This window comes from Lissotriton vulgaris, unplaced genomic scaffold (assembly GCF_964263255.1).
Source record: "Lissotriton vulgaris unplaced genomic scaffold, aLisVul1.2 SCAFFOLD_998, whole genome shotgun sequence".
NCBI classification, from domain to species: Eukaryota; Metazoa; Chordata; class Amphibia; order Caudata; family Salamandridae; genus Lissotriton; species Lissotriton vulgaris.
The window spans coordinates 56,486-78,664 of NW_028251137.1; the positions used below are offsets into that span (position 1 = coordinate 56,486).

The 22,179-nt window shown below is 39.2% G+C and overlaps 1 protein-coding gene across 1 annotated transcript in view; it reads left to right on the top strand.

The window, feature by feature from the left end:
• Nucleotides 1-22,179, top strand: part of IRAG1 (inositol 1,4,5-triphosphate receptor associated 1) — a 434,599-nt gene that overhangs the window by 20,081 nt on the left and 392,339 nt on the right. The window contains exons 3-5 of the mRNA XM_086950734.1: nucleotides 1,152-1,204; nucleotides 14,879-15,052; nucleotides 16,199-16,276. Of these exons, the coding sequence (XP_086806860.1) occupies nucleotides 1,152-1,204; nucleotides 14,879-15,052; nucleotides 16,199-16,276 (305 nt within the window). The remainder of the gene's footprint in view (nucleotides 1-1,151; nucleotides 1,205-14,878; nucleotides 15,053-16,198; nucleotides 16,277-22,179) is intronic.

Below are 22,179 nucleotides of genomic sequence, written 5' to 3' on the forward strand. Positions count from 1 at the left end.
TAGCCGCAGTAAAATATAGTTTAGCTAGCGTGAACATGGAGCACATTTTTTCACGTCCATTAGCAGCGGAAGGTATAAATATAAGATCAGTCAGGGGAGCACTTTATGACTTGTATCGTAAAGAAAGACAAGATATTGAGCATCCTAAACCATCGATTGCTAGAAACATGCCCCTTTTGGAGACACCAAGTACTCAACATTATATGCTACAACAATATCTTAGGAAGAATATGGGGAGATGGAAAAGGAGTCTACTCTATCGCCTCAGGGATGGAAGCATTAAATATTCACTCTCCTTTCCAATAGGCTTTAATAATAATTTAGAGATACTGAACTGCACCTGTGGCACTGGTAGCAAACAAACTCTGTTACATTTTTTACTTTTTTGTAAATTTTATGTAAGATATACTAAACGGTACCACGCACCATATTTTAAAGCTCGGGCTATTATGGACTTTGAATTTGCATATCTTGAAATACTAAAACTAGGAAGCGATGATCTGATTTTTCGAGTAAGCACATTCCTCCAAGCTGCAGTACGTTCTCGTGCCTCAATGTATGAATTTTAATGTTGTATGCACCCATTACCTTGTTCAATCATTATTTTAACTTTATTGTAGGTTGCCCCAGTGTATAATAATTTCGGGATCCATTCGGAAGATATCGTTGCTTCATTGAATATCAATGTATTTTCATGTAAATTATTGCTGACTTTGCACGGATTTATCTAAAATCGTTTGCATTGCCAAGCCCGACTGCACATTATCGCACTTTACTTGAAACCTTTGGTTGATTTGCACAAATTGTTCCGATTTATATTTTGCACAATGCCATTTAAGCTGCTAGTCCTTAGGCCCATCCAACCCTTTTTATCATGTTTTTATCTGTGTTTTGTATTTGTATTGGATGATAATGTATATTTATATGTTTTTAACATTTATTGTATCTGTTTTGTTGGTGACGAATTGTACTTTTATGGATATTCTTATCCGAATAAATATTATTTGAAGATATATCAAACAATAGAAAATCGAAACAATCATAACATTTTCATGTGCTGTTTCCATTCTAAATATTGTTAATTTTATTTATAGACATTTGAGAGGTATGTTCAATAATTGTTTTTATATTTTCATTTGACTACCTCACAGCCCAGCAACAAAACCTTCTACTCGACATTCAAGAACATCATTGACTTCTTTGGGTAATACTTTTTTTATTGGAATTATACTCATATTAGAGATTAGGAAAACTCAAGTAGAAAACTGTATGCTAGTGTCTGACCGTAACCAAATTAAAATTACTTGTAATTAATAATATTTTAAGCGCTTGAGAAATGTGTGTGGTGCTGGTGTAAGGCTGCATATTTGCTCTTTTTTCTGTAGAACTTGAAACATTATATATGACTTTAAATATTTTTCTGCCCACAGTGGGATCAACAAATCCGCTCCAAATGTAATCAATGCAAAGGAGCTGCATTCATTGGCTCAGCATTTAAGATTGTATAGACATGAGCCAAATACTATGGGCCTCATTACGAACTGCCCAGAGCACCCTAAGGGTCAACGTCTTTCCTGTGGTGTCCAGGCCCAGAATATTTGGGTTTGCAAACTCCAGATGTGTATGTGCCCAGACTGTGCTGCTGAGCCTCAGGGGGTCTGGGCAGTTGCTGCATCTGCCCCGCCATGCATCCTTGAGGAGAGGGGAAGAAGCTCTCCTCACCTAAAGTAGACTAACCTGCCCTCCTGTGGCCCCCTGCCCATTTCTACTCCCCCCACCGAGAAAAGAAAAAACACAACAACCTTTAGCAATTGATCCAAGCGGGGGTAATGTTTTCAGATCCGGGGCCGCAATTTCCCCCAGAATAGAGCAAACATGCAGTATTGGACCCAGTATTAACATGCCTGTGTGTTATTCCACATTCCTGGAGAAATAACTTGCAGACCCCATTATTTTTAGAGATACCACCCAGTATAGTTAATCCAGGCCCCTGTATCTCCCTCAATAGATAACAAATAACTCTGCAAGCAAATCAAATGGGCCCCTAATTGCTGTTTGGTGGTAATAAAAAGGTTAAGTTTAGAGTCCCATGTGCCTCTCACACTCTTGGGGTCCAGTGCCAAAGTGTGTGTTGTGTTATTGATACCTATGCCCCTGCAGACCCTCCTATGCAGTTAGTATTTTGGGCTCCTACTACAAAGTGCCATTTTAAATATGACATGCTTCACTGTATGGAATCTGCTGTGATGAAATGAGTGTACTTTAAGGCAACCAGCAATAACGGAGTGGAGAAAGTGGCCCACAAAAATATTTCAAGTAAATAATAAAGCAACAATTTGCTTAATAGAAATAAAGGGTATTACAGTGAACAGTTATAAAACCTTACCTTTCCAACAGGGGTTTGATTTACTATATCAGGTTGGAAACATAGCTCTAGTCTCTTAGCATGAGACCTATTGTCTTACAAAATCTAATACTATCTAAAACTTAAGTAATGAATGTGAAATATTGAAATACAAAGGAATTCTCAAATGTAACAAAAACAACACACACATGTGTCATTGCTTGTGGGTTATATTTTGATACCTGACAATTTTTTGTGACAATTTTTAATGGTATTTTGGTATTTAGGTAATTTATTATTTGCTTCAGAGGTGACAATCATTAGGTTTGTTGTTAGAGAGGATGTATGGCCCCACCATTGCACGGGGTGGTGAACTCTTTTGATGCAATAGGAATTTTAAGTTCCATCGCCACCTAAACCTTGTCCTGCTCCCTACTGGAAAGCCCGTCCATTCTGTTGTTTTCTAAGAGATATACAGTCTTGTAGAGGTTGAGAATAAAGCTAATGCCTCATCTGTCTCTGTTAATGCCTCTGCCGTATTACCCTTCACCAGTGTTGGAGGAGGGGTGAGATTTCCAAATGTACTGGTCTGATGACAATGGGTCAGTGATTACCAAATAGGCATTTGCTACTTTACTCAGTGGTTGATCAGTCAGAGGGAGGGGGGGTGCAGTTCTCAATAGTAAGCAGAAGGTGCCACAGTTGTATTGTGCTGTGTGGTAGCTTTAGTATATTTGACCACTTTCATGTGTAAATCTCACAAGGAGATCCTATGACAATTCTACACATAGCCCTGCAAAAGCTTTTAAAAGCACTGTGTAGTAATTAAAGATGCAGGCTTCAGGCAAAGTAGATTTGAGAGTAGGTTTATTCTCAACAGAAGATCCCATCCAACCTGCTTCCCAGATCAACAGCAACTGTCCTAGTTCAATTCACAACACTATGACCTTCTACTAAGTCATGCATTCTATTATGTCATGCCTGGAAACCATATTAGGAAGAAAGAGGAGAATACAGCACATCTCCCTTCCTCAAAATGAGAAGAAATAAAAATAATAAAGAAAATTAAACAGAAACTACAAGAAAAAAACTCTAACCTAAAGCATAAAAGGAATACAAAATTATGACAAAGATGAAATGCTAAACATACTCCTTACGATAACGTGGGTATTTGGATATCCTTGATGACCGCCCGAGATCACAACCAGGAGCAGCTTGGTTCTTTCTTGCTGAATTCTTAGGAAGTTCCGAACCATGATTAAGCTTCCCATCATCCAAGTCAACATGTCCATTTTTCAAAATGACAACTCTGTTGAGGCTCCACACACGATGGTTTTGTGTCTTCACAGCATTCCTAAAAACCTTAATTACTAGCATGGGTTTAAAATACTTAGGACATACATTGCCAATCAGCCCAGGTTTTTTAATAGCCACCTATATCTCCAATATTAACTTTTAACAATTTAACAGATTTTGTCCTATCAAAATGAAATTTTCTTTGCAGAACCTTATGCTCTACCTTTCCTTTGAGATCATCATCATTACACACACATTCTTTATCCCTGCTTAAACTATAATTATTGACCCCACAAGGTTCAGAATGCGTGTTGAGTATTCTGTAAAAAAGAAAACATTGAGTCTTCCCTGTGGTGGAATAAGGTGTTATTCTATATTCTTCAATTATTCTTAGAACTTCACCTTTCCAATCTAAGGACAGAGATGTAGCAAGAGTAATGGTCTCTTTAAGGACCCTATTAAACCTCTCTACCGTCCCATTGGCCTCGGGATGATAGAGAGAATTTTTTTTTGTGTACATGAAGTTAAAAATTCTTTCATTTCCTTAGAGATAAATTGGACGCCATTGTCCGATAAAATAGACTTAAGCATTCCTTCCCTTGAAAACAATTTTCTTAAACATTTGATAATATTTGCTAAATCAGTATTGGACAGGAAAATACCTCAGGCCAAAAAAAGGACATATCAATAATGACTAATAGAAAAACGTGAGAACCTGCGCTATTAATAGGTCCCAGAATGTCAAGTGCAGTATCATCCCATGGAAATTTAGGCCGACCCCTTACAATCATTGGTTGCACCTTTGGTGATTTCGATTTATTGCTCAAACTGCACATGACAGTCACAAATTTCCCTCTAAATTAGTTTATCCATACCTGGCCACCAGTATGATAAGCGTAACCTTTCTTTGGTTTTGGTGATGCCAGGATGGCTAACATGTGCTAAATTTATCAACTCTTTCCTGAGACTCACCGGAGGAATTAATCTAGAACCACGAAACAGAATGTTTCTGTCAACTGAAAGTTCATCTTTTACACACTAAAAAGGTTTGGTTGCATCAGACCCACATTTTACATTTGACCAGTTACCTTGAATCAGAATCATGACTTCTTTGAGAGTATCATCTTGAGCTATAACGTTAGACCATTTCTTTTCAGAAATATGATTGTGCTCAACTGCACAAACCCACTCATTATTTTCATCAACTTCGTCATCTTCACCACATTCACCTGAAACTAATCATGAAAAGACGTCAGCGATCTTATTATTAGCACCTGGAATATACTTGAGGAAAAAGAAATACTACTGAAGACCAATTATCCATTTAGTTATGCGACTAGATATCATATCTAACCCCTTACTTTCAAAAATCTCTACCAAAGGTTTGTAATCTGATCTTATCTCAAAATCAACACCCCATAAGAATCTCTTGAGTTTTCTCACTGCCCAGAAAATGGCCAAAGATTCACGCTCTACCACAGAGTATCTCGTTTCTGGCTCCCTTAAACTATGAGAAAGAAACATGACAGTTCTCATGCCATGTGGACCAAACTGTTGCAAAACAGCACCAAATCCTTTCTCACTCACATCTGTAGTTAAAACAGATTTGAGTTTGGTATCAAAGCTCTTAAAGAATGGGGCATTGGATAACTTCTCCTTAACGATAGAAAATTCCTTCTGACACACATCAGACGAAATAAAACTGACTTCTTTTTTTAAAGTGATCGCATATTTGAGGTCAACTCTGCAAATGCTTTAATGAATTTTGAATAGTACTCAATCATCCACAGAAAGCTCATAAGCTCTTCTTTTGACGTGGGAGAAGCCAAATTACGAATGGTGCTAACCAAGTTTTCTTTGGGCATAACACCATTCCCAGATATATTATGTGATAGTTTAATAAATCTAAATTACGAATGGTGCTAACCAAGTTTTCTTTGGGCATAACACCATTCCCAGATACATTATGTGATAGTTTAATAAAGCTGATCTTAACTTACATTTTTCAATTTTAAAGGTTAAATTACCATCACATAATCTCGCAAGAACATGCTTGAGGCGAGCATCATGTTGCTCCATGTCATCACCATAGACCAGTATGTCGTCTTGATAGATGCACATACCGTCAACATACTTAAGCATACCTTCCATCACCTTCTGGAAAATAGACGATGTGGAAACAAGCCCCAAAGGCATCCTGATCAAGCAGAAAGTGCCAAACAGAGTGATAAATGCCGTGAGGTCCATGCAAGATGGTTCAAGTTCAATCTCATGGTATGCTGATGTCAAGTCAATAGTGCTAAAAACCTTCACACCTCCCAATAACACCAACAATTCACTTATACTAGGAAGAGGGTACTTGTCCATGACTATGCTTTTGTTCAACTGGCACAAATCAATACATAGGCACAATTCACCTTTGACTTTGCGAGCTGCAACCACCGGAGATAGCTATTCATTTCCTTCGACTTCTTCAGTTATCGTTTAGTTTATTTATCTCTTTTTCCATCTCATCTTTGATTGACAATGGCACACCTCTGACCTTACAAGTTACTGGAATAGAATTGTTTTTAAGGTTAATTTTATGTTGATAGCCCTTCAAACAACCAAGACCATCCCTGAAAACCTTAGGAAATTCAATCTTCAGCCTTTTTGTAAATTCACAATCGTCAATTTCTTTCACAACACATACTGGATCTTTTTATAAAATGTGGGGGTTAGAATTGGAATCCAAGTATACACCTAAGTCACCTTGATGTATCCAACTGATTAGACTGTCACCCTTTTTTGACACATAAATCTTACCCAAAATCATCCTGCCTCGGTACTCAATTAACCTCATAAAGTAACCATGCAACTTTATTGGTTCTCCTCCATTTGCTAAGGGAGTTACGTCAGGGTTAAACAATTTGATTTTGTCTTTAAGCTTATTCATGTATAAGCCATTTGACACAATGGTGATTTTAGCTCCAGAATCAAATAAAACACGCGTACAAGCACCATCAACCAACCTTTCGTCAAAAGTATGTGATTTTTTAAAGAACCACATTCAATTTCAGAAACAATTTGATCACATTCAAAATCATCTGAACCAGTATTTACTCAATCATCACAAATATCAACCTTCTTGACCCTTGGAGGAGGTTTACTCTTACATACGAACGAATAATGGCCCTTCTTCTTGCACTTACTACAAATATTACCAAAGACAGGACATCTTCTGTCATTAGCTAGATGCCCACTTTTGTCACACCTGTAACATTTGAAACTGAGGTATTTACAAACTTTCCTTTATTTATTGTACATTTCTCTTTATCCTTGGATTTGATAACAGGGGGTTTCCTTTCATTAACACTTTGTATTTTAACGTCATTAAGTTTGTCTTTATTAATAATGGCTACACACTTCAATGAGTGTTCCATTCTTGTAGCAACCACTACAACTTCATCGAGTGTGGGTTCATCCCTTAGCCACAACTCCTCTCTAACCTTGCCCATATTACAGCCTAACATGAATTGGTCACGTATGTGTTCATCTGTTCAATTTTCAAATTTGCACGATGAAGCTAATTTTCTTAAATCAGTTAAATAACCCTCAACAGTTTCTTCCTCAGGTTGCATTCTTTAGCCAAAATGATACCTTTCTAAAATTGTACTTATCTTCGGAAGATAGTGCTTATCTAATTTACATATACTTATCGCGTAATCATTTAAACCCTCTGCTTCAACTGTAGTTAACTCAGGTAAATGATCAAATACATCCTGGCCTTCCGAACTTAAACAGTGAAACAAAAGAGAAGTCTTCCTTTCTGCACTTAATGATGCACAACATACCCTGGCATACCTTTCAAAATCTTTGTTCCATTTTTTCCACTCTAGTGGAGGCACACCCGGAGAAGCTAGAAAAAATGGAGCGGCAGTAACATTCTGCATTGCACCAAGCAGGAGCAGTAAAATTAAAATCAGAATAGTACACATTTTAATATATAAATGGGGTGTACTTCTTTTTATATATCTCTTCCATAGTACAGGAAGCAAAAGAATAATTAAGGTTGACAGTACAATTCGGAATAGTTACTCAAAATATGAAAGATACAACACTTTAAAATGTGTATTACAGTAAAATATTTTTTTTTATTCTTAACCCACAGAGATATCCAATAGAGTGTGTGATAACTGTGTGTTATGAAGCAGAGTAAAGCTTTGCAGAGTCAATTTTAATTGAGTATATATATCTCTATACTATATGTATGCTTCAATCTTTAAATAAACAGCATGTGTAAAGTCTTATTTTGAATTTAAAATGTCAAGAATATATAACCGAAATATAATAACAAAATAAAGCGTGCGTATCGCTGTGAGTAGAAAACGATACGCGAAAATTTACGTTGCAACCAGGGAATACTGAAATTAAAAGCGCACGTATCGCTGTATTTTACACTTGGATGACAAAGCGTGCGTATCGCTGTATTAACCACATCAGTGCTAAGGGAATTCGCCTCCTGTGCTGTAACTCCAAGATCCCCATTGTTCATGACGAGCGCAGCTCGTCATGAGCACACGACCGGTGTACTGCATGACGAGCTCAGCTCGTCATGAGCAGCGAAGGTGTTAAAACAAAATATGCACAAACAAGTGTGCATATCGCAGCAGGTAACAGACGATACGCAAGTATAGCTGTATTTTATATTTTAACAATAAGGTGCAACACTGTACCTTTGACTTCAAGATAACGTTTGAATTTCACTGTTTTGAAAACAACACGCAAGAAGCATAAAGGTGGCATCTGAAAGTTGCTCGGAGTCACTTGCAGTGGGACTTCAAAATAAAGACTTCAAAATAAAGCGTGTGTGTTGCTGTGTAAAAAAAAACAACTCACAAGAAGAACAGAATTGCTGGGATGCTGCTAGGAGACGCTTGGTGAGAGACATACTAACTTCTGTGTGGAAGAACTTCTACGTAGTGAAATCACAGGAGACGCGTGAGTAAGAATTCTTAAACAGTTACGTGTTTATATTTAAACATGACTATCCAGGATCCATAAGTAATAAATCAGAAAAGTCTCACCAAACAGATGAAGTAGAAAAAGGTGTTTGGATCTTCTTGGAGAACAAAAAGGCTGCCGACTACGCCAGTGTAGTAATAAAAGATGCAGGCTTCAGGCAAGTAGATTTGAGAATAGGTTTATTCTCAACAGAAAATCCCATCCAATCTGCTTCCCAGATCAACAGCAAGTGTCCTAGTTCAACTCACAACACTATGACCTATTATGACCTATTAACATTCTACTAAGTCATGCATTATATTATGTCATGTAAGGAAACCATATTAAGAAAAAAGAGGAGAATACCACACACCACTGATGCTAACTACTGGAAATTAAATATTGGCAGGATCTACAGTGTTAAAATTCCTCTTCTGGCACAGTAGGAGGAGTTACTATAGAGTTCTTGTGCACAATGGGCTGGCCTTAGTTTTGCTAGACATTTCCAGGCTGTGAACACTATCACTATACAACTTCTATATTGCTGGTTCTCGGTGGTAATGGGTAAATTCACCCTGAGAGCAGAAGAAGACAGTATTCAAGATAATTCAAAAGTATGTGTATGTCTATACCATTGTGACATCTGAGCTGCATCACCATGCTGTGTACAGATGGCAAAATCCTAAGGACACTCAGTGGTCTGTTTTATATGATATTAAAGGACACAATACGCCCTTGGTTCAATATTGTTTCTGCAGAGTCAATGTCGCCTATATTTGAGTAATAGTCCCTAAAGCATAGTTTAATTAATTCAGAACCGCACACCACCACTGGATCAGTGATCACTTCCGGGTCAGCAATAACACGGCCAACTTGCACTCTTCTTCTGCGATCTTGCTCTGTCAATGTGGCTAACTGGGCACAGCCTGCCCTCTGAGTGTGTAGTTGGGATCAGCTTAACATGCTACTCTTCTGCTAAGAAGTTTTCAAGATTATAGGCTTTCTTGCAGGGAAAACAGTTTAGGACCTGTCGCTACTGTGACTTCCAACATTATACAAGACAGTTGTAAGCCATGTAAAGTCCTTTGTTCTCACAAGAGAAGCTTTTAAGTAACCCTCAGTGATAAACGTATCCCTTTATCTAGCGAAGTTGACATGCAAGTACTGGTGGTGCTGAGCTTTACTGGTGTACTCTAACACTGAAACTGAAATTCTGAGATTAGCTAATGCCATCTCCCTTGCTGAATCTGAGATCAGTGGCTGGATAGGTACCAATGTTTATCCCGCAGGGACACCTAAGACCTTTAATACACAGGCCTTTCACTTTTAGCTTGTGTTACAGTCACTTTTGCATTTGTAGAGCTTTCTGTTTACCCAATATAGCATCTCAGGTGGAGGATCACATTTTACTGAGGCATCGTTAAGGACTATGCAATCTGCCAAATGTACTAAACATTTTTAACAGCTCTGTTTACATTGTTTGTGATGTTTAAAACACATCACATATCAAGACTCTAAAATTAGTCTTGGATTTAATCATCAAACCTGTACATCTCATCAAGAAGGGCCACACGTCTGAAGCAAGGATCCCTGTCTAGGGGTTAACAAAATCCCTGGCGAAGGAAAAGCATCCAATCCACCATATTTAGTAAATTAGTTTGATAGTATTATTGCATCTATGATCCATGTCTACAATATGGACGCTAGCAATTTTAGCAATCAGGATCCGCTGTAAAGTCAAATATATCTTGATATTGCAGAACCATTTGGTAAGCTGTCTGTCAGTGAGCCATGAAGATATTTGAAATTAAATCAACTGAGAATTTTTCAGACTTAAATATCAAGATCTCTAAGAAAGGGCATCAGGTGTGCGTGTTAGAGCATGGATACCTGCAAAAATCATCCAATCTGTTTTTACTATTACTTTGCATGGTGACTGCAAGATTGAGTCTTCTTGTGACTTTGCTCAATACCAAATAATTTATAGGAAATCAGAGAACGAAAGAATTCACCAAAATACTGGGAAATTTATTTATTTGAGTTTATGAGACTTCTCATTGAAATTGGCACTGCAATTCAATTTCTTGAGCAGAGTATCTAGTTCTTTCATGAACTAGAAGCAATGTGCTGGGCTGCTGAATGCAATGTTCTAAGCTCCTTGTCTGTGTATTACTCGTCTGCCCATCTTTTTTCCCCTATGCATTTGTCCTATCATGATAATCAGCTTGCATATCAATTGAAACATTAATGCTAGATTGAGGTTTAATTGTACCGTACCTCCTTTTCACAGAAGAACATTGAAAAGCTGAGAAAAGGCTCCCACCCTTAAATGTACTGGAATTTTCGTGCACATTTTATTTGTCTTCAAAACGTAAATGACTCATATTAAACACGCTCAGAATGTACTCCTTTTACATTTCGAATCGCTACAATATTTGTTGTGGCTTAAACTTTCCATAGTATTCAAATTACATGTAAAGTATTGTTCAGCGGAATTGTTCCAGACAATATTTCCACACAAGTTCTTACTGAGGAATTATCAATGAGAACTCAACACACGAGAGGGTTGTGCTTAGCACCGATCCAAGATGGCTGCATAGATTGCTCACTCTCCGTGAACGCATAGCGCCCTTGCTCTCCTCAAACCGGTGATTCCCGGACATTACGGCCCAACAAATGGAGGGCAAATAAGCAGCTGAAGGAAGTCTTCCACCACACAAGACTCCCACCATCCGGTGTGCGGTGCTGTTTGCCCGGATGTGTGCCTCAACTTGGAAAGTCAGATCAGTTCCACAATGCAGGTCAGACAAACAAGATAGGCAACGGAAGGAAAATAATCTCTTTTGTCGTTCACATTTTTTATCCTCATTATATATTTGTGATGAGCATCTAGTTTTTGGACTTCTATCACTATTCTTTGGTAGGGTCTGAATGGGCCCAAGGATTTAAAACAAAACTTCCAGTGCATTCGTAATCGAAAGGTCAGGCACACAATATAAATACAAGATGGCCGAGGGTCTGAGCTCTCTCTAGTTACAGATGTTTTACTCTGCTTTGCTTACTCCTCATCATGTTTAAATTCACTACTCCGGAGAACTTTTGTGCCTCAAAAATATTTTCATTCTGTTGGATGTCCTGACTACCTGTGTCAGACAGATCTGGACAGATTTGGCAGCACTACTTAAATGCATAAAGAAACGTTATTTCATCACCTGGGAAGGAGCCAAGACCAGGATAGCCTGGACTTCGCTAAAGAGACAGTTAAACTAAGGAAAGTCGTTCTCACGCTCATGCATGAGCTTAGGTCCTTTTCTATTCCACACTTTTTTGTAGGCCCATCACAACTTAAGATCATATCCAACGATAAACCTTGATTCTTCAATGACCTGGAATATCTCTGAAGATTCTTACAAACATACTAATATGCACCAGTAACTCTGTTTTCATGAAGTTTGGTTGGCACTTGATGACTTTAGAAGGTCACACTTGGATACTTCACATGCCTCCTCCTCTTGAGATGTGTCTCACTGACACCACTCAGTCGCTCTGACCTTTGGTTAGCTTTTCTTTTTCCCTTTGTTGGATATCACATACTGCATGCTACAATGATAAAGCAATACCTCTTGCTCTGGGCAATCCATTGGGCTTCAAATGTGATAGTAAAACAACTTGTAGTTTTTAGGTGCTTATTACCGATGTCTGTAAGTGTAGCAATAACTGATGAGAACTTATTTGTGTGTTCTGAATGTTATTCGAATAGTCATTTCCATATTGTAATGTTTTTTAAAGTTTCTCTGGACAGGCCCTCTTTATTGCTCCTGACGCCTATGTTCTCACCATTGGGTGGGTTTCGGAGCTTAATGGTGTGAGTGGGTTGCGTTGGGTGGGTTCTTGATTATTTTTGTTTATTTTGTCCTTCAGTTGATCATAATATTTTTCTCTATTCCTCTCCCCTTCTACCCTCCTCTTGGCACATCTTGGTGCACCTATATTTGTGAACACATCACACCACAGGTCGTTGCATATTGTTGGCTAACCTCTATGACTTCAAATTCATTCCTTGAGGGCCAAGTCTTGGTAACATAATCAGAGCAGAGTTAGGTGAAGTGTCTGGATCCGCCAGGGAGCACCTAAATGGGAAAATTGAGGCATTAAAGATTCCACCAGAATCCTTGAAAATGAAGAGGGGAGGATGTACAATGAATCTACACCTCCCCCATCACCTGTGCCGCTGCACCGCTGTGAAGTTGCCGTATAATTCATCATACTTTTTACTGTCCTGGAGAAGGCCCGTATGCAAGGATCCAATTCACCTAATGCAACAGTTGGGTTGAAACATCGACACTAGAAGACTACCCATCCTGGATTGATTACTGATACCTATGTGGGGTGGTTATTCTATCCAGACACCACCCATTTCTGAGTAAGGAAAAATAAGAGACTGTATGAATCCCTCAAACAGGCTATTTGGCTTTGGCTAAATTGGATTTCCTCATTGCCATAGCTATTGAACTAGGATTACTTTGAATACCAGTATAAATCTCCTCTTTTCTTTCTTATCACTGTGCACATCGGCACCCCAAAAAACACCTCTACTTTCACTCTTTTTGGAACAACTGTTATAAAATGTATTTAATGTTTTCTTTTGCTAATTTATTGCTAACAAATTTTCGATATATAATATTTAATGTGATTGTTTGTCTCAGCATTGTGTTGTCCTTGTTCTCCACTCGCACAGTGGAAGCTAAATGTTGCATCTTTCATTGATCATTTACCAGTAGGACCTTACTGTTTTACGTACCATATTTATGAGAGCCCAGTGTCACTTTTGCTCTTCATAAAGTGGCATATGTTTGACTCAGGGCTGTCATTTCGATTTATGAAGCCACGCAAAGTCTCAATGTGTGGCTTTGAGTGGCCTTACAAATCATGAGTAAGGCAAAGCAGCTCAAATCGATGCGTCACCTTACTCTGCACCCGGCAGGCGTTCCATGGGCAGTGTGGTGGGTTTACCCACGCAACACCCATTGAATTTGACGCTGTCCCAGATTTTACAAAGTGATGTAAATCTGGGGAAGCATCAAATCCATACGCCCCCGAGGTGAGGCGTAACGGGGATAAATATGTTTAATTCTTCTCGTTTTTTCCTCTTTCCATGTGTGCTGCATTGTGTAGCACGGATGTATGACGTTACAACGCATGCTTTTACCACGCATGCCTTTACAACGCATGCCTTTACAAGGCATAGTGCTTTGGGGCGCTGGATAGTGAATAGTTTAATTTACTATTCCAACTCCAGTCCCCGTGGATAGTAGGGAAGGTGTTGGATAGTACATTAAACCTATTCCCTATCCTAGAGCGCCCCCCAGCGCAATGCGTTGTAATGGTTTGCGTTGTAAAAGTTGCGTCGTAAAGGTTGTTTACCGTGTAGCAGACATAGAAAGAGCAAAATGCGTCATAAGATTGTTTTTGTGCAGGAATGTGCCCCTTCCTGCACAAAAACAATCCTGCATGCAACGGAATCACCCTTGCACCCTGGTGTTATGCTGCCAAAATGGTCCCAGCATAGGCAGAAAAGATAGAAATCCATCACATTGCTTAAATACAGTGCATTCTTGCCCTTTCACTTTGGCATGAAACAGGGCGGCAAGGTGCCTTCCTTTGCTGCCCTACGCAAAAATGCCATAAATGAGACCCCCAGGGTTCATTCTCAGGATCTGTATATTGAAGAATGTCAACCATGTTGTACCTCTGGAAGCAGTTTAATTCTTTAACCCCTTGGGCGCAGCCGCATTTCTGCGCCTGTGCGGCGTTTTTTGAAGTGGGCGGGTTCATGACGGCCCCCAGCCGTCATCAGCACACGCCCACTGTGATGCATGACGGCTGGGGGCTGTCATCAGCATTGAAGGGGTTAAGCCTTTTGCTTTATGCAACGCAATTTCTTACAAACATATGTACCTGTTTTATTACCTGCTCATTGTTCAGAGATTACCAGTCTGAAAGCAACCAGGTTGCGAGCTATTACATACCAGTCCCCATATAAGGAATGGATTGCTATTGTGCCTGTTTATTTCTGATGCTGTGATGTTAGGAATGGAACATATTTGCATATTTGCCTTTATCTCTTGTCTGTGCCTGCTGTGGGATGCTGTTGCTGGTTACGGTGCACAGCGTGCATGTTTTACGTTATGCATGGCAGCTGGCACGGTACTATGTCAATCTTTTTCATAGCATTGTATGCAAATCGCCCTCTAGATTACAAAGGCCAGATAATTGACCTGGTCCATGATCAGCTGCCAGATGTTATGATCTCAGAAGAAGATAAAAAGAAGAATCTCGAGCTGTTAGAGGAAGCCAAGAAAGTCAGCGAGCGGTTCTTGACGCGGAGAGGGAGACGATCAAGATGCAGCCAGACCGAGCCTCCTGCAGGTATTCCTTGCTCTGTTCTTCAATGCTTAACTTATTGATTTACTGTTCTGAGTTAGTGGGTTACCTGGTTTGAAAATGACAGTGCATGGAGATTGTGGCATTCATAAAGCAGGAAGCAGCAATACTTCTCAGTGATGGGGCATCAGATAGAGCCAAGAATGATGCAAGGATATCAAAGAATTGAATGAACATATTTATGGGTTGGGATGGGGCTTCAGGGGTGACATGGGCGATTCTTGTTTCATGGAAGAACCCACCAGTCACAGAGCTGTCATGAGCCAGACCACTGCTGAGTAAGAGGGCAATAATTACAACTCTCACCTAAAGAAAGACACCAGAGTGCTATAGTAAATGGTTCCTGGGACACCTCCTTTCTTTATTAGCGACCCTAGCAGCTGTGATGTACACTTCCTTGAGAGAAGACCGGGTAGATAACTCCCATGTCTAACAAAAAGAGGCAGAAAGAACTTTGCGGTGGCTGAACGTGGCTGGGAGGGCTGAGTAACACTGGAACATATGCGCCCATGTTCTGTGACAGCATGTGAAAATGCATAGGAGAGAAATGTTGTCAACAAAAATAATGACTAAAAAATGTAGAGTGCAAAAATAGAAAGTGCAATATTATTGTCATACAAAGACATTAAAGTTTATGTAATTCAGCAGTCGGGCACTTGCCTTCAAAATTATGAGTCCCACCGGTACAACAATCGGTGCAATTGAGCTTGCCTTATTTATTCATTGTCTGTATTTTTTAATTATATATTTTTCTCATGAAACCATGTGAGGTTGAGTAAAAAAAGGTTTTAGGAAGAGTTTGTTCCCAACTTCAGCGTAGCCATTTGCTTCAAAAGATATTTAGTTCTAGTTTCAATTATTTGAATACAGTATGTAACAAATCAACATACATAAGCAGAGCATATATGGTGTGTGCAATCTTCCTATGATGATAATACTCACAATGTCTCAAGAAGCTACACAATATAGTAAACCTGACAGCTGCATATTGCGAATTTAAATTTGTTTACAATTGAGACAAAGAATTGAATTAAGGAACGCAGGCAATTGTATCATCTCTGCTGCATCAGATACACCTTAGAAAATGTGCGTAACAAATAATTGGATGTAAAATTTCCCTTCATGCTGTAGGACATTCTCCAACACCGAGTCCCAAGGGTTCCCCTGTACCATCTCGGCACAATTCACTCACAGTTCCTTCTTCACCAGGTAAGGCAGGAGTGATATCCGACCGGTATAATCTAAAACAGTGATAGCTAATCCAGAAAGTACTATCTGTCTCGATTACATTGTAAAGTTGATTTGACAAACTGATACAACTAAGATTATGTTTGCAAAATCCATGGAGGATTCATTAGGTTTGCCTTGAAGGATTTGCTAAACGTCATGTGTTGATTGTTGGGAGTGGCTGCCCTACTGCTAGTGTCTGGAAACACATGGTGGTCTATGTAAGAAACATTGGTTGGGGCAATTGTTTGTACAATCAGAATGTGCAGGGCACAGGCCACCAGGCTGAACTGGTGAAGTAGTAGTGTTCCAACAACAAGTAATTAACTTCTTGTCGAGATTGTGTCATCCTTTGTAAGACATACTGACAAAGTGCAGTCTGTAGTATCCAAGTACTAGGTTTTGAATTGTCCTACTTTTTAGATTTTATATTCCTTTCGAAGAATGACTTTTTGACAATAAAAGGACTGTATATTTTTTGACGACTACTCTACTTTTCAACGTTTCTTTCTTTACACTCCTCTGCCACACGTTCCCTCTTTGTCATATTCGTCTAACCCCTTGCATTGCTTAAGTCCTGCACTTCTTTACCCAGAAATGGGAATCTCTTTTTTTCCCTCCTGCCATTTCCAAGCAGCTGTCTTCTCATGGGAGTTTAGGGTTCGTCTTTTGTACAAGAATCATCATATTTTCATGAGTTTGATTTTTTTCAGTTTTTTATTCCCAAAATTGAAGCTTTCAGTTCAGTTCAAAGCTTTATTTTGATATGCAAGATATCATAAACGCACTTACAAGATATAAAAGCCACAATTCATAAGAGTTACATTTTACAAAAATGGGTTACAATAAAAATATTCGTATTACAATAAATGATTTAAAAGGCATATTAAACATTAGCAGCTTTGTGAATATTAAAAAATCAGCTAAAAATAGGGTCATCTCATAGCCTTTAATCTAATCAGCCAAGCCCAGCTCAGGAATTTGGCAACCCTGCACACTAGGCTTGTACTAGTATCAGTCTTGAGTATCCTAAGTGCGGAGGAATAGTCCCGGGTCCCGAGCAATAAGCACGCGGGTTTAAGCCCTTTCTGTCTGGGTTTTACATAGGCCGGGATTGCAAAGAAGAAATGGGCGATACTTTCAGTGACACCTTTACAGATTGGGCAGTCAGGTGAGGTTTGGTATGGGGGCTTCCACTTGCAGGTGTACTCATGGAGGGGGAGGTTTCCCAACCTGAACTGAATAAACAGGGATCTGTCTCTTGGTTTCTTAATGAAATCCAAGTAAGGCTCCAAGCGGGGTTTTGGTTTGTGCTGTTTAAACTCTTCAGTCAACCTTCCTTGAGCTTTCATTAGTCATTGTTCATCAGACTGCACGTCTCCGAATTTGAAAACAAAGTAAGGTAATCCGCCTTTCACCATGTGAGATAATATTTAGCTTCATGCTTTGTCTTTCAAAAATTAGCATTTCATATTGTTTATTCAACTGCTCAAGGCAGGTTGACTTTAATTTCTGTGCATACTACAGTTAATTAGCTCCTTAATCTGCGTGGTACTTTCTTACTTTGAGAAACTATGGACCAGAATGTGCATATGCGACAGAGTTGGTAGTCACACCCACTAGAATAAATGAATGACTAAGCATGTACAGCGATCTCAAGAGGTAGTCTGGTGCTAAGGTGATGACCGACAAAACTAGAGCTGTAACAACTTGCATAGAAAAAGCACAAGACAACAGTAGTCTTTTAAAAAAAATAGGTGAGCGAATATTATATTGATGAAGATAGGCTCTAGCTGCAGACTATGAGAAAGAGCAGCTTCCATATCACCTGCGAGGGTATCCTGGCACTGCTTGGCTTTTCTGATGCAGGACAGCAGAAGAAGATTGGAGGAAGCCGACCCCGAAATCATGAAAAGGGATGTGTTTGGAGAAATGTGAGGTGGGATAAGCAGGTATAAAATTTGAGGACAGTAAAGAGCTGTCTATCTATCTATCTATCTATCTATCTATCTATCTATCTATCTATCTATCTATATTACATTGGCAACAAAAGCATCTGTATAGTTCTGGTGGAGTCAGAGTTTCCACAGAAAATGTATTTTATATGTACTAACTTTGGCACTGTATGATTAGTCTGCATGAAACTTTCCATAATACAGTTCACCCACTTTGGGTCATTCCGGGCAAGTTTCATGCAGCTCCATCAAGCCGAGGCCAAGAGTAGGGAGCGGTCCCAAACGTGCAGTTTCCAATTTTAATTCCCATTAGAGTTTGCTGTTCTAAGCAGAAATAAATGGCTAAATGGAACTGTACTCATTTTGGCATGAAGTTAGAACTTTACTCAAGAAGTGTCTATTTTGGTTTGGTATAAATCCATTCAGTTCAAGAAATTAGTGTTTAAAGATGTGCTCTGGTGGGATATGAAGGTGTTGAATTTTGGAAAAGTAAATTTTGATAGTTAAGGATCTACAGATATCTGTGGATCCAAGATTTCAAAGCACACCCAGATCCTATTGGTCAAGGTCAAATGAGCTTTTCCTCAAGTCGGCCATTTCGAATCCGCATATCAAGTGAAGGATGCACAGATCTGAAAGGATTTGATTGGCAGCCACAACATTGAACGCTAATATTGTGGCAGTCATTACAGGACTCGGGACTTGATCCCCGAAACCTGAAACAAATGTTAAAAGGGCATATAAAGGGGTAGGGTGAGCACACCCTGACCCCAAGTCATCCTGTGATTAAATTAAAATTTTTACAACATTTGCATCAGATTAGTGAATCCAGAAAGGATTCTTAAATCTCAGCGAGCCCTCCCATGTGTGGATTCGAGAATCCTACATGTATATGACAATCATTTGAGGATCCGCAGTAGATTCTCTAATCTGGCAGCAGCCATGGAATCTTGCACGGGTCTTCAGCACGAGAGTAGGGTCACTTGTCCTGGGTCTGCAGATCTCATTTTGGATCTACGAGTACAAAACGATATTTTTTTAAGAATGGTCTGGGCATAGCCCAGATGCTGCAGTCAGTCACCATTATGCAGGCCATATGCTTCAGGGCATAGCTGTCCGCGGCCAGCACCTGCTGTGCACAGCTAAATGATGCAGTATATGATAAAAACCACAAACGTTCAAGGAAGAACTAAAGGTTAAAGTTAAAACGTGGTTGACATTGTTATAGCACCTTCAAATCATTTTTTTAAACTTAGATATTCACCAAAATACCACAGTAAAAGTCCAGTTATCGTTTAAAGATATATATATATATATATATATATATATATATATATATATGAAGAACAGTTCCTCCTCAGCTTGCTCTGTGCTCGCAGACACCGCCTCCACGCCAGCAAAGAACGAGGACTGGTCCATCAAAGTCAGCAAGATGGAATTTTATTGAACAAAAAACAGAACCAGCGACGCGTTACGGGCGGAAAGCCCTTGGTCACGCTGCAACATGTTTTAACTCGTTATGCTATTTTTATAAGTGTCTGCAGTGATGTTGACACCGCCCCCTGGTGGCGTCCACCATAATCACGTGACATTTAATAAACAGTGAAAAAACACACTATCGCTAATATCTTGTTACATTTGCTTGCTTGTATACAGGAATTATGACTGGTTAAATCCAGAAATTAGATCATTTCTTTAAAAAGATTCAGTTCTAAAAATATATAAGACACATTATCCCATTGTCAAGTATTAATGACATGTATACCAATTTTGTGCAAATACGCAAATTATTATATATAGCAGCGAACATTTTAAAGTGCATAGATAAAAAAGTGCATAAGTGAAAAAGATGTAATGACGTGCAAAAGTTGCGGGAACATACTAAACTACCATAAGAACAGTAATATGAGATCGTACACACAGTATAAATGTTTCTATGAATAAATTTATCAAAACAATCCTATTCTACTGTAAGTTCTTCTAAAAAGTTCCAGGTAGGGAAAAGAAGTTATAGTTCATGAAGCTAAAAATGACAATATGTATAAATAAGACCATATTTCATATATATACACTCACTCACACCACCCCACACATCTAACCCATCGTAACTATTAAATAAACCAGTTTTAACTGAAATGCACATGTTGAAAACAAAAACACCAAGTGAGAAACCAAAGAATGATTTCCCAAAATGTATATAACCCTACTTATCACTACATATGTACACAACATCAATTCCACACCCCCACACCAACCCTCATTGATATATACAAAGTAGAACAAATGTGCATCTCCATATATACACTCATTTTGCCAATTAATCTACAATTCAATATATTTACAAATCTATAAATTAATCCTTTATGTAGAAAAAATCTGTACAATCTAAAATATACCTTTGAGACAATTATCAAAGAACTATTGTAATTGGTCACGGAATAGGATTGTATAAATATATTAAAATTGTATGATCATCCTATTTGCAAAATAAAGTGCATGAAATGTGTCGCCATTAGTGAGTACTGATCTAAACTTCACTAGTTTGTAAAAGCAGATCATGGGACAGGAGATTTAAAAAGCACAGAGTACTTCTAATAGGGAACCTAACTAGAAGTACATATATTGTTAGCAAAAAGGAAAACAGAATAAAATGATCAGAATATGTATGGTCATTTTACAAAAAGTGATGCATTTCCTCAATATTGTTGAGCCCATTGGGCCAACGACTATCGAGTTCCAGTATGAACCTAGACTCCATTTTTCTGAGCTCTGCCTCACGGTCACCTCCTCTTCTCAACTTAGGTACTGCCCCAATCACAAAGTAACTGAGGCAGTTTAGATCTTTGTTGTGTACCCGCTTGAAATGCCGGGCGACCGGGTATGTAGGGTCACTATGAAGGATTGCCCGCAAATGCTGGAGTATTCGGGCGTGCACCTGGAGCTTAGTGCTGCCAACAGATCTAAGCCCACAGGTGCACGTAAGAACATATACCGCATGGTCTGTCTTGCAGTTATAGTTGCCATTGATGGTCTTGGCAACTGTACTAAATGGGGTATGATAGTGAGTGGTAGTGACTCTGAACTTACAGGCCCTACAACTGGAACATTTAAAGAATCCTCCGGAAGGGCATAACCATGGGACTTTAGTTTTTAGTTCAGGGGCAGCTTTGTCCAAGTAATTGCCCGTAGTTTTGGCCCGTCTAAAAGTTATGGTGGGGGAAGAGGGTAACCTAGAGTTTAGAATATGGTCACTCATTATGATCAGCCAATTTTTATTAAGAATTGACCTAATTTTCCTCTCTTCCCTACTATAGGTTGTAATGAGACGTGGGCACTCAGGTTGAGGCTCCACTTCCAAGGGAGGTTCAATTGTAGGGTTGGAAACAGAAAAGAGGCTCTCCCTAGATCTTGAAAGGGATTTGGTTAACGCTGCGTTTAATATCCGCTCGGAATATCCTCTAGCTCTTAATCTGCTCAAGAGTTCTTCCAAGCAGGTATTAAAATCAGAAGGGGAACTACAGATCCTTTTTAATCTGAGAATTTCCCCATAAGGGATTCCAGAAATTGTATGTCTGGGGTGCATACTGGTTGCATGTAATGTAGCATTACCTGCAGTCTGTTTCCTATGGAGGGTGGTGTTTAGCATTCCATTGGAGACATATACTTCGACATCCAAAAATTGGATGCGATTTTGATGTATATGAGCCGTGAAATTAAGGTTTAGTGAGTTGTCATTGATGTCACAAACAAACGATAATGCCTGCTCTTTGCTGCCCTTCCAGATGATGAAGACATCATCGATGTACCTCAAGTAGCATCTGACGTGACCCTCCATCCATGCCTTATGGCGAACTTTGAGGACCTGCTCCTCCCACCAGCCAACGTGCAAGCACGCATAGCTGGGAGAGAAGCAGGCCCCCATCGCCACGC